We start from the raw sequence: 16,226 nt of genomic DNA, 5'->3' as shown, positions 1-16,226 counted from the left end.
AATTTCCATTATTTTAAGTGATATTTTTTTTTACATTTTCACCCACCTTTGACAGCTGTCAAAGACTCATTTTTTTCGCTCGAGGTCTTGCAAATGGCCGCCAACGATTAGCCAAGCTTCGACTCAAATGTCAAAAAATGTTGTAAACAAAACCGATTGCTCGAAGCTTTGTATAATGTAAGTAAGATTTTACCTACTTTTCTACAATATGACACTAGGCCAGCTGTCACGTATACTTTGTTAACAGATTTTTACGAAAAAACACTTCCGATAAACATTCATCTACTGTACGACGATAATTGTAGTGCCAGTATCTATTGTAGAAAACAGTATACGCCGATTCACATTGTACTCTACATTTTATTGCTCCTACATCTCACAAACAACTTAATTATACAAAAGTTTTCGAAAACAAATATCACTCTGAAAATACGCGCGATTTCTCATGCCACACCTGAGCTAATAATATAGGTATGTGATTGTGCAGCTGAAGGTGAGAGTTGCATGCCCAGACGTTCGCGTTTTTTTAAGTTTAATTGAAATAAAGACAAGGCTTGAACGTGCTCCAGCAGTAATGTAGATAATCTGTATTGTTAATTTTTGTCATATTTTATTTTCAATGGGTCATTATTTCGTTACAGCTGCTCTCAGTAAAAACTCGCTAATTGCACATCGATAAGTGTAGACTTAATTTGAGAAGCGAAAAAATGAGTGACGACGAGGACACAGCAATATTGCTGAATGGTGGGAACCAAGCGGCCGATGTACCAGAAAATAAGCCAGTGGTTGACGATTATCAGTGTATTCCAGTGAAAAATCTAAGAAAACCAATTCCAAAACAAAAGGACAATCTAACACCTTTGACGTCAAGGAATCAAGACCTTCTTGTATCAATCGTTGCCTTTTGGGCCGGTACATCCTTTGGCTATGACATGGGTATAGCCAAGCCCACAGCATCTGCGATCAAAGATGAATTCAACTTAAGTTGTTTTGAGCAGGAGACTGTAGTTAACGTCTGGTTCGTTGGGGCACTTCTTGGTGCTCTGTCCGGGGGTAAGTTTTGTTAGTTATATTATTGGTTTGATTAACCAAATATGGTTGTTCAAGAGTTGAATTATGTCAACCTTTGTTATACCAAATTTTGCCTAAAAAAGAAAGACATCAAACAAAATTTTGAACATCAATGTCAATTAGCTACTTTTTATTCACGATCCCTCTTATAAAAGAATGAATGAAAATTAATCAATATAAGTGGGAGTGTAACAAATTGCATCCATTTCTATCAACAGGTATCTTGATAGACAGTTTTGGCCGGCGTTGGACAATGATTCTCACTCTAGCACTTTTAACGTTTGGTTCCCTGCTATCCGCATTGTCCAATCATTACACTCTTCTATTATGTGCTCGCATAATATGTGGGTATACAGGGACTGCTTCAGCCATTGCACAATGTATTTACATGTCAGAAGTATCAGAATCTAATAAACGTGGTTACAACATTACGTTACATCAATTTGGCACTGCGGCTGGTTTGTTACTTTCCGTAATAGCAGGTGCAAATAAGAGCACCAATTATCAATGGAGAATCGCGATGGGCGTAACAGCTGTACCTGCATTGGTGACGTGTGCTATCATCATCATCTTCTTGCATAGATCTCCACCGTTTTTATTGCTACAACGTAATCAACATGTAGCGAGAAAAACGGTAAAAAATCCGTGGAACAATGTTTTGGAGATGTTTTTCATTATGGCAGTTATGTTGATTCTCCAACAAGGAACTGGTAGACGCCAGGTCTTGTTTTATGCGCCTAGACTATTTGCATTGCTGGGAATTTGCTCCAGTAAGTATCCAACATTTGAGTAGAAATTATACAGCATAATGGGAAAACTCAGACATTTGAACATAGGAAATATATTTTTTAGCAGTACAGTTTTAAAAATAACTGACGTCAATGGATTCCAATAGAATTATGGATAGAATATAAAAATGAATAGTAAAACCTTAATGACTAGGAACTAACAATGTTTCTTATAGATGTAGCACAGACAACTGCACTGGTAGCTCTTGGGATCGTGAAAGTATTTAGTACCATACTTTCATTGGTCGTTGTGGAAAGATGCGGTCGTCGGACTGCTCTAATAACATCTGCGACTATCTGCATGACGGCTGTATCGCTGTTGTCATTGCTTGCAACATTTGATAGAGGCGACGATACTTTAGACAGTATGAACTCCAACTGTATCAACACAATCAATGTTAACATGGGTAACGACAATTTGAGGACTGGAAATGGTATTCCTATGGGATCGCCACCACCATTCCCTCTTTTGCCAACACCATTAGCTATGATTGCCCCCAGTCCAGAAACTTGGACCCAAGTGAAAGCGTCTTGTGAGGTATAATTCAATTATTGAAGCATCATATCCACATTCGAAGTAAGACAGTCTCAAAATCTGGTGCACTCGATATTGCTCGTATCATTTGTTTCCATTCTTTGCACAGCTTTGTAAGAGATTCTAAATCTAGTTTGAAAAATTATTGTTTCTCGTCCCTGTTTATTCTTTTTACCTCCGAAAATCGTTTCAGACTCAAAATATAGTTACATCTGAAGGGCTGAATGGTGGATTACGTATATTGGCAGTCATAACTCTCTTGGTTTATGAGGCAGCTTATGCGCTGGGGCTTGGTCCAGTACCATTCTTGACACTTAGTGAAGTCTTCCCAGCAACGGTACGAGGGAAGTGTGTTAGCTTTTCAATAGTCATTCTATGGATTGCGAATATTGTTGCTACAGAATTGGTTACAAAAATGATAAGTAAGTTTCATGCAATTTTGTATATCTATGCACTCTGTTTATACTTCATTCGTCGCAAAGTGTTCTAAATACTGAATTATTGTTTTAAATTTGTTCCAGAATCGATGACTTTGGCAGGTTCTTATTTATTGTACAGTTTTATGTGTCTCGTCACCATATTCTACGTTTTCTTGTTAATACCGGAGACAAAAGGAAAGTCATTGCATCAGATTGCGCAAGAGTTACGTAAAATGTCTCTCTCAACTCGTGTTTGCAATAATCTACGTAGTCTACCTATTGTCTGTCATATCGATTGGATAAAAAAGTACAGTGAGAAAACTGTTAATGGACAAAGTACACTTATTTGAGAGTAACTAAGGCTGGTTCATCATGACGTAGAGTTGAAGCTGTTGCAACAGATATTACTAATGAAATGGACGCATTGAATGTAATTAATGATGACATCAGTTTCAATTGATACACGCATAATCTTTCAACATTAAACAAATGAAAGTCGAATACATTTTTCAAATACTAGTTGATAAAATATTCTTATCACAAAGATTTACCAGTGCAATATACTCTGGTTTCTTCTGTTGAAGTGTATTTCATAAAAATATTATTTCATTCAATCATTATCATAGCGGTCTAATGTGGCGTATGCATTTAATGACAACGAATTGCTGATAATTTGCTGCAGAACGATTACGTGTAGAGATTCATATTTTTTCCCCTCTGAAAATTTAAATTCAAACTAAGATATGATGAGATGTGCAAATAAATAAAAATAATCGAAGTCAAGGATAAAATATCAGACGCTAGCTAGAGGTCCGCAATCGAAACAAATATTTATTCATTGATTTATGTTCACAAAGCTAATTATTTATTTTTGTTTTTTCGTCATAATCAGCTATACCGTTTAACAACGAAGTACTCATAAGAATTATACAGTTTTTATTTCTTTCTACTCGAAAGTCGTGCACACATTACTTCCATCGAAAGTATTTTGTAGATATTTGTATTATCAACGTTACTTCACTTTATGTGTAATGAAATAAGTATAGATCCCAGCGAATTAACGTAATATTTGTATAGTGAGTAATACAGTAGGTGAAATATTGTGGGACTGTGATTAACGTTAAGATATTATACATAAAATTGACTAGTTGCAGTGATAAAGTTTATTCCTTCAAAATAAACCCATCACGAATGTATTTGTTAACCGACTGGACTCAGTTTTTCGCACTTTTTACAAATGCATATCTTATAAGTCCTCACAATTTCAGTTAGTCATTCTTGCAATACAGAATAAGATCGGTTATTATTACTATTCTTTTCCCTCTTATTATTAGACTAAAATTGTTTGATAATATTTTTCCTATACAAACAACGTAAATGAATCATGATTATCTAAACTGAATTAAATGAGTTTGTGTCAAATTATTATTAGAGCACAATAGGATATGTAGAGAAATATTTATTCATCAGAGAATCAATGCAATACTTTCTTAGGTAGGCAATTTATAAGTCTGACAATTTTAGGCAGTATTAGGTGGCATTGCTTCATATCTAAATAGAAAAACAAACAAATCCGTACTATGTAAGTAGCAAGTGAGTTAAGCGTGTCAGAATATTATAGCTTTTGTTATTATTTGCGAATGTTTGATTTCGATAATAGTAAGATGACTTTCCCTATCGATTTATGGAACTGATTATACTCAAAATAAAAGAATGAATCACTAGCCGAACCTTCGACTGTCACCATTTGCTACTAATAGGTATTTTTATTTTATGAGTCATTTATGCTAGACTATTTTTCATCTACTACCATATACGATATACTATATAATTGTATATACAAAGAGATTTCAACAACCATACTATTATTAGCTGTCATACTTTACTGTGTATCGATGTAATATCACTTTATGTGACAAATAATATCTTCTTTTAGTATCTATATAACAATGCCGTGTGTGTTTTCATTTACCAATGACAATTCTATAAATTTAGTACTTATATTTTCTTTAAATCATTAAAAATTGCATACAACCTGTCGTTTCCTGCCATAGATTTTGGATGCGTAACTTCCAACAAAAACAGGTGAAATTGGCCCAGCGACTAGGCTACCCATGGAGATTGAGAATCACAGGAATATTTGGGGTTTAAATTTTTACTATATTGATATTTTGCGTTTGATTCTCAACTATCTGAGCAACAATTTATTCATCTCAGTCAAGATTATTGATTATATTTTCCATGTACAAAACTAGAATTAAAGAACGATACAATATTTAAAAAAAATATTTATTCATCACAGAATCAATGGAATACTTACAATTTTTAGGTCAGCAGATCACATGTTTGACCATTTGATTATTATGCAACAATACCTTGTCATACATAACTCTCATTGCAGTAAATTGAAAAAAACAAAATTCAGATCCAAATTGCCTCAAGGACAGTTGGGGAGAATTGGCAAGAAATTTCATATCAAGAATGTTTTACGGATTGCTAATGAGAAGAGATTGCTATTCCTCACAATTATTCAGTTGAAGAAAGTAGTAACAAGATATTCGCTATTCAAATACAAAACTGATTGTGCACTCAATGAACGAACTCAGTTTTAAGACCTTCAAAAATCAGTATCTGCTAATGTAGTCTCATCATTTACAAGTCATTTATGCTAGATTATATTTTTTATATTTACTATCCTAATATATGTATATATACATATATGTACTATAATTATATTTTGTATAAAAAGAATTCAAAAACTATACTCATAGTAAATATAATACTTTGCTGCACATCGATCTATGTGAAAAAAACTTCACCCTCAAGTATCTGTACGCAGATGTACATTCGCCCTCTTGTCCCTTCATCACTATTGGTAGAGTAATATTTACAGTCAAAAAAGTACTAATCTAATAAGAATAAACGTCTAGGCAGAAAAATATTTACATGGAGTGAATGCTAAGTCTACACTGGATTTTATACAATTTCGCACTAGACTCATTGTTATTAAAGCCAAACGGTTTTGCTTCTTTTGGATCTGTATGAGTTTTATGAAAATAAATTGTCTGCTCAAAATTGAAACATGATTCAGTCAACTTGGATGAAATCTTTTCTGTTCACAATCACAAATTGACACGCCGAGTTTCTGGAATATATTCAGTCTCCGCTATGGATGGATGAATTTGGAACATTTGACATTTACACGTTCAACGTGTGGCAACATTAGATATTCATTTTTCATTTCATGCTGACACGTGTATCCTATGTCTACTTACTGGCCATGAGATCAGATACATATACATGTATTACAATTCTATCAGAGGTAAATATTACTAATTTAATCTCAAAGTGCTTTCGGTAACATTTTGGCATTTGGACTAAAAGTCCTTTTTTTACCCCAGTTCTGAAATTTTGGCGGAGAAAGAACTTGTTTCAAAAAGATACTTCTCTTCTCCTTTAAATTTGAAAGACTACCAAAATTATTATCTTTCATTTCAAGTTTATCGGATATTGAGGAATTATGTTCATTTATAAAACTATTCCAGTGACTAATTCGACTTGTTACTGCTGGTGTCAAATTTTCTTTGTCGTAAGAAGCAGTAAAGTCTTCGGCATTGAATTTATCGTTCAAAATAATTGACATTTGTTTATCACATGCACTGAATTTTGATTGATCAAGGTAAAGCATTGTCCTAGGTTCAGTGAGTAAGTTTGAATTTCTACTTTGTGGTGTTACCGTATATATCAGTCTTTCAGATTTTGGCTCGAATCTTTCTCTCAAAAGAGAAAATTTTCGCCTTGGTCGGTTGACGTTTCGTCTGCGTTTTTCATATGACGCATGTACGCCCACTGAATAAGAAAAATTCACATTCGAAACTGGTGGTACTGCTTTTGGCTTGGTCGGTGGCACTTTTGGTAATTCACCATTCGAACATGTTGCACTGGGAGAAATAGGCACTCGTGAAAATGTTACCAAGGGTATTTGATAATTCTCAGAAGATTGTATGACTGCTGATTCTTCAGCAGCGAAGTTCTCATGGACGCCCTCACTTTCTAATATCATGTTTTCGACATTTTCAATTTTAGGTCGGAGGTTGCTTGGATTAATATTAGGTGGTGACATGGTGGGAATCATTTTACGAACTTCATCAGATTTTTCTGGTATTAGTGGTCGCATCTCGACATAAACGTTGTGTTCTTCTAAGTTCGAAATATTTAAATCATCGGCAATACTGTTATATTTCTGGATCTTTGCTTTTGGTCCAAGGATTGGTGAATCCGATAAAATAGCATTTATTAGGGGTGTTCGTCTGATGGATCCAGTAGAGTAACACTTTGTCATTTCTTTCATCGCCTCAATTTCTTTGGCACTGTTGAATATTAACGAGGAATCCAACAGTGACGATTGTGGCACATCTTTGCAGGGAGAAAACTTGTTAAAATCATTTGCAAATAAAACTTTTGCCAGCTGTACTTTCTTTATTAACATCTTTGGATCTAAATCTTCCCACTGAGTTTCGGTTCGATGATAAACGTGTCTAGGTGAATTTTCAGCAGTACATTTTCTTATCTCGTCGATTGTTGCGACTAAAGTACTAACTGAACAATTATTGGCACGTCTTAAATCGATGCCGGTGTCTGAACTTGAAACAGAGTCTTCTCGTTCTTCTAAAATTGTATCCAATGCAAACATACCACCCTTGTCGTCTATGACAATTGGTTTTGCAACAAACAAATTAGCCTCTTCTTCGTCAATGTCAGATAAAGTTGAAGTCGATACTTCCTCGTTAGAAGTTACATTAGATTCCCAGTCTTCTAGATCATATACTAAGGTGTCCAAGTAATCATCTTGTCTCGAACGTTTAAGACCCTTTCTTGGTGCTGGACTTGTGCAAGTGGGATCGGAAAATTCAGAACTAAAAGTAGTGCCAGTAGCTGAACTTGTCAATGTATCTCGGCGTCGATCTCTAACAACGCTATCGTCGTGAATATATGTCTCAATATCAGTGTACCCTTTCCAGCTACGTATGCACCAAGGAGGTCTAGCTATTCCCAAGGGACAAACATTTTCATAATCATGTACGGAAGTGACATGACTCATAGTTTCTTCCTTTTGCGATATTTCTTCGGAAATTTTATCGCTTTCAGATATTTTATCAGTTTCCGATATTACAGGTGTGTCTAATCTCTCTCGATCTTTAATACTGTCTTGAAGGGCTAGTAGTTCTGTAGAAGTTGGACTGAGTGGAGAAGAATTTTCTTCAAAACTATTCAGATCGAATCCAATTTCAGATGCGGTGGCAATCATTGGTCTCCGTTTTTCAAATTTGAAATTTTTTTCCACATAATTGTCTTCGTCTGTAACTAGTTCTAGGCCTAATTGCGCTGAGGAACAAATCCCTCTTCGCTTCTGCGACTGTAGGCTCGAGTTTAAATCGTCTGACTTGGAATCATCTGTTTCCAAGCCCAGTTCAACCGGAGAACATATCCCTCTACGTTTTTGACGCCGTAGTGTCTCTATGTTATTACACTCGACATAATCATCTTCTGCATCACTATCTATATTCATTGAATGTGGCAAATTTGGACGACTAAAATTTTGATAATTTCCAGAAATTTGTGAATGCAGTATTTCATTAGTCATGTTTTGACTATTTGACGAATTGGATAAGTTGTGTAGGGTAGAAACATAATTTTGTGAGCTAGAACAAGTGACTTCGTTAATATTTGAATTTTCCACAACAACTTTCACAACTGTTTCAGTAACATCACTGATTTCGCAACTCTGATTAACGATCCCTTCTTCCACAAATTCAGAACTTTGGACTATATTAGTAAGTAATGATTTTTTATCCGCCGTTATATCATCAGATACAGTTGTAACTTGGGATAAATCAACCGAATGTGGTATTGATAAAACAGATGCATGCCATCGATGCTTAAGAGATCTAAGTGTTCCTGATTTATCCACTGTCTTTTCTGAAGCAGTTTCGGCATCGTTATTTGAACTATCACAAAATTTTATTGGCCCTGCTGGGTGAAATTTACCATAATAAAGAAGCATGCTGGTTAATCCTATCACAGTTCCACCAATGATCATGATCATTGATATGGTAAGAACAGCAAACTTCACCGAGCTCTTGACATATATAATGTAGATACTCAAAAAAACAATATTCTGAACAATTGTCACTGAATAAAAACCAAGTACACGATACCGAGACTGCCCTTCACATAAATTAAAAAAATCAAAACAGTATATAACACCAATTACACAGTTATATATTCGTTCTTCCCATTTCGTTGGACAAAAATCTGTGTTCTGTAGGATTACCCATGTTGTCATACCCAGCCAGTGAATTCCTTCAACAAAATTGAAATTTTTCGAATATTAGGATATTACAAAATCGAAAATACGTGCAACAATAATTACCTAACAGTAAGAACATCCATTCTTTGATGCAAACAGCTGCCAAGACCAATGCAGCAATTCGCGATGTGAGCATTCCACCTCTCCAAAAAGCTTGCAGAGTTAGACTTGGCCATGCTGTTTCACATTTATCTGGCCGTGCTCTGCGCATAGCCCTGGTGTAAGCAGCTATTGCCCATGCTAACGAACACAGGGAGGCGGCAGCTGAAATAGCTGTAATATAAACAAACGCGTAATTGACACACATTCTACAAAAGTATTCAGTAATGTTCATTTGCATAATTTTGAAGTAAGGTGTAAACTTAAATCATATCTGACATCTGTCACTGACGCATTGGCCTCGAGCCAGAATGGCAATTTTGACTTCAGTAATATCTCCAGGAAAAGTCGTTAAAACCATCATAAACGAGTAGAATATTTAGAATCACAAGATGTAATGTCAAATGAAACATACCAGTGAATATCATTTACTGTGAGAAAGCATAGGTTGTCATTTGGATTGTGAAATGACTGTTGACTATATTTTTTATAAATCTCATCTTAGTCTAAACAAAGCTCTGTTGATTGATTGACCATAACATTTGGAATAACATTCCTGCTATGTCACTTTTTTATTTAGCATTGCAGTGGAATTTGCACCTATTTTTAGGTCATTCTTACACCCTCACCATCTCTGATATATTTTTACTCTTGAGGTGAATAAGATGCTCTGATACTAAACATTTTTTTTCAACTCTCACCAAGATCATATTTACAAATCGTTCTATAACTCTCAAACATCAAAATAATTGCAAGAGAAGTCATTCAAAAAGATGAATATCGTTTTTCGTATATCTGTACAAGTTAACTTTATTCAAACTATATTTCTTTCTATCAAAAATTAATAACTGAATTAATTGCAGGTCATTGATGTAACACATTTCTACTTCTTTACATTGAAAATTTTAAGATCAATTGCATAAAATGGTAGGCTCTCACCACTTATTTGAGCCGTTTCAACAAATTTGATCAACACCAAGTATGAATTCAAAGTGCTGCTACACTGTATCATATACTTCAGATACTTCCTATGGCCATTATGGCAAACCACCCATGACACTTCCTTTGTTCTTCTAAACCTTTTCTTATCTATTGTACAAAATTCAACTGTGATGGTGCCGTTGTAGATAAGATACAAAACAGTCACATATATCCTCCCACGCGGCATATGTTAGGAGCAGAGATGAAACTACCTCACATCTCAAATGTGCTCCAGGCAGATTCAGTGCCCTGTGAAGCGTGGAGTTAGCAACATCTCTTCCTTAAATAGTTCTATTAAATGCTAAATTTTGTCATGCTCTGATAGTATGTATTGAAAATGTATCAACTATTTAGTGGGGTAAAAAGTGATAATAGTAGTATACAAAAAATTATTAATGAGTAAAAATAAATTTTATTCAAAACAGGCGGGGAAAAAATCTTTTTATTTGCTAACCAATCTCCAGTGCGATAGTAATGATAGATGTATTCCCCAGTTTGCAGGTGACTGTTAAAAACATACCAGACTGTTTGAGAACAAGATTCAACCCTATAGTGTCTAGATTCCGTTGAAAGAAGTCAGGTTTTGCAATCACCCAACTTTGTACTGAATCCATATTTTTGAATAATGTGTGTTTCGGAAAATTTGGCTCTTCAATTTTTGTAGCTACATCAATAAACTCTTCATTAACTTTTTGGTCTCAAAACCATTTTCAGTAATTTTTTATTGTTATTGATAAGTATATTCGAAAAAAATTTCGTTTCCCCAACTTGGTATATTTGCTTCAGCAGGCACTGTAGGCTTAAGCACATAAGAATAAGTGGCTACAAAATACAGCAATATCACTGTTATCGATTTCATTAGATTTTAATCAAAATTTTCAAGCATAGGATACATAAAAGCTGATGGGTGATCTCCTGCAGTGAATATCGTTATTGACTTTAATTACCCTTTGATTGAGGAATTATTGATAAGATAAAATATTATGTGCTGCAAAGAATAGTGTACTAACTGATAAAAGCCAGGTGTTTATATGTACATTGAGATTAGAATCTATGCACCATGACATTATTAGGAAACACGTTGAAATAAAATGTTCGATCTACTACATTTGTTATTGATCAATACATTCAACTCATATTAAATTGGAGGCTGTATCAATATCTTCAGGATTACAGCATAGAATTACATCATTTACACTGGGTACATGCAAGTAATAAGAAATGAAATACCACAGTTTGTGATGCATTATTTCAAGATAATGTTTGATAAAGATTTGAAATTCAGTCAATATACAAAATATTTCATTGTACCATGCGACCTGGACTTTTGTTTAAGTGCTAAGATTATTGATTGTTCAGGTGATGAGTAGTAGTTTCTGCAAATGAACTCTCATTATTCAGATTTTAGGAACGATACAACTGGTTGAATCTATTTGACTCAATTTCTTTAGATACAAAGTTGACTTCGAGTTAGTTCACGTTTTCGATTCCTAACTCTACAACATAATCCAGAAGTATAGACTAGACAAATTGGGATTTTTTCTCTTAGAAGAGCATTTACCTACTAACGTAGTGTCAATAAAATGCATCTGACACATTGGACAATTCCCCTTGGAACTGATAACTAGAATTCGTTTCATTATCATTCATTAGTGGCCATTTGACCACTTGTCAAATGTTATTTTTTAATATAACAACTGGTCTGGTAAGAATTTTGTCAAAACTTGAAAAATAATACTTCATTTCATGCTTATAAGGATGAAATATGGATTAAAACGAAAAAAAAGATAAATTTCAATAAAAATATAGGAATGACCAGGCAGAAAAATAAGATCCATATACTTCCTGTAAGCGGCCACTTTTATCATGCATTGGTTGGATATAGTTAGAGTAGACTGAATGAGTAATTCTTGGTAATATACTTGCTCAAACAGAGAATGGCCAAGTTTTTACGATGGATGGTGATTTATGCAATGGGTCTGACAACCGTCACTATTATTGGGAGAACGCTGCTAACTGATGAGCCATTGGAACCAATATTATTACCAGAGTACATTGAGCCGACGCAAAATTCAGATACAGTATATATCGACAGAATTAGTTCAACAGATTATTTGGATGGGATCATAACAGCAGCACAAATGGCAGAGATAAGAACAGAGTTGGAAATTAGAAGAACAAAAGTGAAAAGTGCTTGTGAGATCCTTGGAAACGAGACATCTCCAATCCATGCAGTGGTTTCTAACATGATTGTTGACACGTATGTTAATTCGTTTATCTTTTTTTGTATTAGTCTAATTACACAGGCCTGCAGACAAAATTTTTTCTCCAAGTTTCTATAAAGATAAATAAATTTCGATTCTGTACATCGAATAATAAGTAAAACCTTTGTTTATCACTTATAAAATTTGTTTTTGTCCTTTTTACGTTGATAATTAAGTCTAGCAGTTTTTGCATGATAGCTCGTATGGATGCCTATTCAAAAAAAAAGAGGAAAACGTTTTCACGAAGCTGTGACAGAATTTATCGTTGTTAATGTTATCAGGGCCCAGTACAATAAAAGCATGATGAGAGATTACGTTTGGGGTTTGATACGAGAAATTCCATACAAAATTAGAAGAAGTACAATAAATATTCAATTTTAAATCTTGTTTATCATTTCTTCTACATTTATATTTTGTTATTAATTATTATTTTTGAATGAAAGTAATTTAAATGCAAAACTGAATCGGTTTAATTGTTATTTACAATAAATGTTTGAGAGAATGGGTAATTTTTCTTAAAACCCGAAATATTGTTCTGGTTTCTGCAAAAACTAACTTTATCTACTAAAACTATCATTTCATTTATTGTTTATGTATAAGAAATCAAAATTTGACGTCTAGAACCCAGACCCGAAATACATGTCGACCGGTGTTATTGTTATATGTCAAAGATTAAAAGTTTTTTGACCTAAATACTGTAACAACATGTAGTTTGTATATTGCTTATTGTGTATTTCATTGCAGTGCTAACATTTTACAATCGATATGTTCTTTTAGAAAGCATGGATTATCTTGGTGCCCGATTTATAAAGCTGGCAGTTCAACATGGATGGTGCATTTCGCTGTTTTGGGTAGAACTTTGTCTGATCTCACAGTAGAGCTGATTGAACGTAACGTGTTGCAAGTAAATACTCTTGCTAGACAGGCATTCCCAAATGCGGACTTAAAATCAACACTAGAGGTATGCAAAAACATAGTCAAATGTAGTAAATTACCAATATTACTTGAATTTATCACCAACAGATCCTATACAGAAAATAAACTTCTGGCATTGTGCGAATGTGTAATAATTAAATGCTGCCAAAATTTCTAAAATTCTTACCCTGTCCATATTCTTACTGTTATTCATGTAATTCGAATGGAATACATGTTTATGTATCACAAGCAAACATTTTTGTGTATTGGCAAAAAACGTGGTTCCAGAAACTGAAGCACACAAAGAAATTCATTGTTGTGCGACATCCATTCGAACGACTTTTGTCAGCCTACAGAGACAAATTAGAGAGTATGGAAAGCAGAAAATATTATTACAACAAATATGGACGCCACATCACACAGAGATATCGACAGAAAACGGCAACTTCTGATACCAAGCGAGAACCAACTTTCACAGAATTTCTGAGATTTATAGCAAAGGAGAAATACTTTGATGAACATTGGGCTCCTTACAATCAATTCTGTAGACCATGCGTGCTGAACTATGATTACATTTTGAAATTTGAGACATTTGAGAGAGATGAAGACTTTTTAATCCGAGAATTAGGACTGAATCAATACTTATACACTAAAAATAATGTAAAAAACGTTAATCCACAAGGGGCAACAACAACAATGATCTCTAAGAAATATTTTCAAAACATACCAAAGATGCTTTTGGAAGAAGTGTACAGAGTATATGAAAAGGACTTTAAGCTGTTCAACTATTCACCTGATGGCTATTACCATATGACAACAACGTGAGTGTAATTGAGAAAATGTGTGATAACGTGTGAGAAGATTGTAGGTATGTAAATTATTTATAATAAATGAATATTCTATTTCATTACTCATCTGTCACATCTTTTACTTGAACTGTATCAGTTAGATTTTTCACTTGTATTTTGAAAATAGATGTTGATATTCAACCTGTGGCAGCAATATCCTAAAAGCTTCCATATACTTACTGGTCCAAAATAAAGCCTCTTGAAGTACAACCATGACATACAGTTGTAACAAAATCTGTGGAGCGGATTCCATAAATGATTCAAACAAGTGAAGCATGCATATGTCGCTCTGCTGCCTAAGCACCCAGTCTTTCCGGGATTTTGATTGCCCATTTTTCAAAGATTCTATTGCTGCGTGCAATAAAACTAGGTATCTAGATAAACAATGAAAGTCAATGTTTTACAGCATGCTAACAAAATGTAATGTGCATATAAGACAGTAAAGAATCCATTGATAAAATAATAACACTGTTACATCAAAATTTATGTACAACAGAACACCTTAAACTCAAGTCACTCAAAATTAAATAAACTTCAAAAATATATATAGGTACATTACCTGTGAACTATACCCATAAAAATAATGTGTGACATCCAATGAGTATAATTCAATGAACCGTCAGTATGGTGCCATCGTAAGCTGAATAGTTGTACAATTATTGCAGGTAGCAGCATGAATATGACAGTAAAGTACGCCCATCCTGAGTAACCATTAGAAAGGTAATTGTTGACAACCAGGCAATCTAAATTCAATGTAGAAAAACAAAATGATTTATGAAAATGAAGGTGTATAAACAGAGCGGATCAAGAAATGATAGACCTGATTGTTCGTGAATGTATCAACAATATAGTTTCAATTTGTAAAATTGTACCATTCCACAGTGTTTTATCATAACATGTCATAAGTATCAAATAATTGAAAACATCATTTGCATGAATTATGCATACCTATATACTAATCTCGAAAGAAGCACAGAATTTTTAAATTCGCTTAAATAAATTTTTTTTTGTAAAATAAAATGCGTGCAAATATTCAAATATTGTTGAAACAAAAAGGTGAAATTAACAATCTTTACTAAGTGACTTTAATAAACGATAATGAATAGTGTACGAATCTGTAAGGATCACAGCATTCTAAAAAAAAATGTATCTCAATCATTCAACAATAACTAATGATATTGTCAAGTAAAATTTTATACAAATTCAAACGATTAGATTATAGTCAGACAGCTCGTATGCTGTCTACAATAATTTGCGGAACGGATCGCTGTGCATTCATATGGTGTTATTGTGGTTGAGTTGGTGGAGTGAGCTAGGTTAGGGTAGTGGGGGTAGTAAACTGATCAGTGTTTTGTATGTCACCTGTTATGACGTTTGCGAGGAAAGTGACGACCGGGAAGACCCACAAGATCACGTCCAATACTTGAAAATTGTAGTTGTCAAGTTTACTTTGCGGATCTACTGTCGTCTCCTCGGTTTTTGGTATTTGATTACACAAAGCACCGACCGGTTTCAACTCTGCTGCCGCCATCTTCCCCGACAGGCGTCAGGGGTGTATTCGATAAGTTTTTAACTTGGGTACAGGGTACGGGTGAGCATATCCAAGTTGATACTTAGATAATGACGCTTACGTTGACTGAAAATATTATGAAAATATAACATAAAGACTGCACATCTTCATCAACCATACTTGTCTAGAAATTAATAACGTTGGAATATTATATATTAAGGTAAAGATTAAGTCCCAATGAAGTCTAATCTGCATTACTTTGCCTTGATGTATACTAGAATATGAGCGGAACTCAGTTTATTTTGTTGATCGTACTCAATATAAATAATAGAAATTATGTAATTTTAGATGAATAATTAGTCATAGATTTTATAGAAATTAAAAATTTGAAGATAAGATTATGGAGAATTGGATCAGGATCAAAGC

General features: G+C 34.1%; 3 protein-coding genes across 9 annotated transcripts; 2 read left to right on the top strand and 1 right to left on the bottom strand.

Annotated features, from left to right (window-relative positions):
* Nucleotides 1-29: 29 nt before the first annotated feature.
* Nucleotides 30-4,044, top strand: LOC124415977 (solute carrier family 2, facilitated glucose transporter member 10-like). Of its 4 annotated transcripts, XM_046896758.1 has the most exons (7): nucleotides 101-177; nucleotides 488-593; nucleotides 686-1,053; nucleotides 1,290-1,841; nucleotides 2,036-2,397; nucleotides 2,588-2,816; nucleotides 2,916-4,044. In XM_046896758.1, the coding sequence occupies exons 3-7, from the start codon at nucleotides 708-710 to the stop codon at nucleotides 3,161-3,163; spliced, it is 1,737 nt and encodes a 578-aa protein (XP_046752714.1). In that variant the 5' UTR covers nucleotides 101-177; nucleotides 488-593; nucleotides 686-707; the 3' UTR covers nucleotides 3,164-4,044. The 4 variants fall into 4 exon arrangements, with proteins under 4 accessions (XP_046752713.1, XP_046752710.1, XP_046752711.1 ...); XM_046896757.1 differs by lacking the exon at nucleotides 488-593 and having other exon boundaries at nucleotides 30-177; nucleotides 642-1,053; XM_046896754.1 differs by lacking the exon at nucleotides 488-593 and having other exon boundaries at nucleotides 77-172; nucleotides 666-1,053.
* Nucleotides 4,045-5,601: 1,557 nt separating this feature from the next.
* LOC124415976 lies at nucleotides 5,602-16,166 on the bottom strand. 2 transcript variants are annotated; one of them, XM_046896752.1, is made up of 5 exons: nucleotides 15,653-16,166; nucleotides 14,850-15,033; nucleotides 14,471-14,664; nucleotides 9,247-9,456; nucleotides 5,602-9,176 (listed from the first exon to the last, which is right to left on the bottom strand). In XM_046896752.1, the coding sequence occupies exons 1-5, from the start codon at nucleotides 15,819-15,821 to the stop codon at nucleotides 6,157-6,159; spliced, it is 3,777 nt and encodes a 1,258-aa protein (XP_046752708.1). In that variant the 5' UTR covers nucleotides 15,822-16,166; the 3' UTR covers nucleotides 5,602-6,156. The 2 variants fall into 2 exon arrangements, with proteins under 2 accessions (XP_046752708.1, XP_046752709.1); XM_046896753.1 differs by lacking the exons at nucleotides 14,471-14,664; nucleotides 15,653-16,166 and having other exon boundaries at nucleotides 14,850-14,974.
* Nucleotides 10,484-14,352, top strand: LOC124415979 (carbohydrate sulfotransferase 11-like). Of its 3 annotated transcripts, none has more exons than XM_046896761.1 (4): nucleotides 10,484-10,764; nucleotides 12,198-12,523; nucleotides 13,305-13,488; nucleotides 13,734-14,352. In XM_046896761.1, the coding sequence occupies exons 1-4, from the start codon at nucleotides 10,738-10,740 to the stop codon at nucleotides 14,265-14,267; spliced, it is 1,071 nt and encodes a 356-aa protein (XP_046752717.1). In that variant the 5' UTR covers nucleotides 10,484-10,737; the 3' UTR covers nucleotides 14,268-14,352. The 3 variants fall into 3 exon arrangements, with proteins under 3 accessions (XP_046752717.1, XP_046752716.1, XP_046752718.1); XM_046896760.1 differs by having other exon boundaries at nucleotides 13,731-14,351; XM_046896762.1 differs by having other exon boundaries at nucleotides 10,495-10,602; nucleotides 13,731-14,350.
* Nucleotides 16,167-16,226: the final 60 nt, after the last annotated feature.

This window comes from Diprion similis, chromosome 2, assembly GCF_021155765.1.
Source record: "Diprion similis isolate iyDipSimi1 chromosome 2, iyDipSimi1.1, whole genome shotgun sequence".
In the NCBI taxonomy this organism is placed as follows: Eukaryota; Metazoa; Arthropoda; class Insecta; order Hymenoptera; family Diprionidae; genus Diprion; species Diprion similis.
Note: the sequence above shows the minus strand (reverse complement) of the source record. Positions and strands in the feature narration are given on the sequence as shown.

Bases quoted from the DNA above. Each gene is read 5' to 3' on its own strand.
- LOC124415977 (XM_046896754.1), top strand. From the start codon at position 128: ATGTCAAAAAATGTTGTAAACAAAACCGATTGCTCGAAGCTTTGT. The intron at 173-665 runs ATAATGTAAGTA...AAAACTCGCTAA, and splicing joins CCGATTGCTCGAAGCTTTGT to TTGCACATCGATAAGTGTAG. The intron at 2,398-2,587 runs GTATAATTCAAT...AAATCGTTTCAG, and splicing joins AAGTGAAAGCGTCTTGTGAG to ACTCAAAATATAGTTACATC.
- LOC124415979 (XM_046896760.1), top strand. From the start codon at position 10,738: ATGATAGATGTATTCCCCAGTTTGCAG. The intron at 12,524-13,304 runs GTATGTTAATTC...ATGTTCTTTTAG, and splicing joins TCTAACATGATTGTTGACAC to AAAGCATGGATTATCTTGGT. The intron at 13,489-13,730 runs GTATGCAAAAAC...ACGTGGTTCCAG, and splicing joins ACTTAAAATCAACACTAGAG to AAACTGAAGCACACAAAGAA.
- LOC124415976 (XM_046896752.1), bottom strand. From the start codon at position 15,821: ATGGCGGCAGCAGAGTTGAAACCGGTCGGTGCTTTGTGTAATCAAATA. The intron at 14,665-14,849 runs GTAATGTACCTA...TTGTTTATCTAG, and splicing joins TTTATGGGTATAGTTCACAG to ATACCTAGTTTTATTGCACG. The intron at 9,457-14,470 runs GTAAGTATATGG...TTTATATTACAG, and splicing joins AGAGGCTTTATTTTGGACCA to CTATTTCAGCTGCCGCCTCC.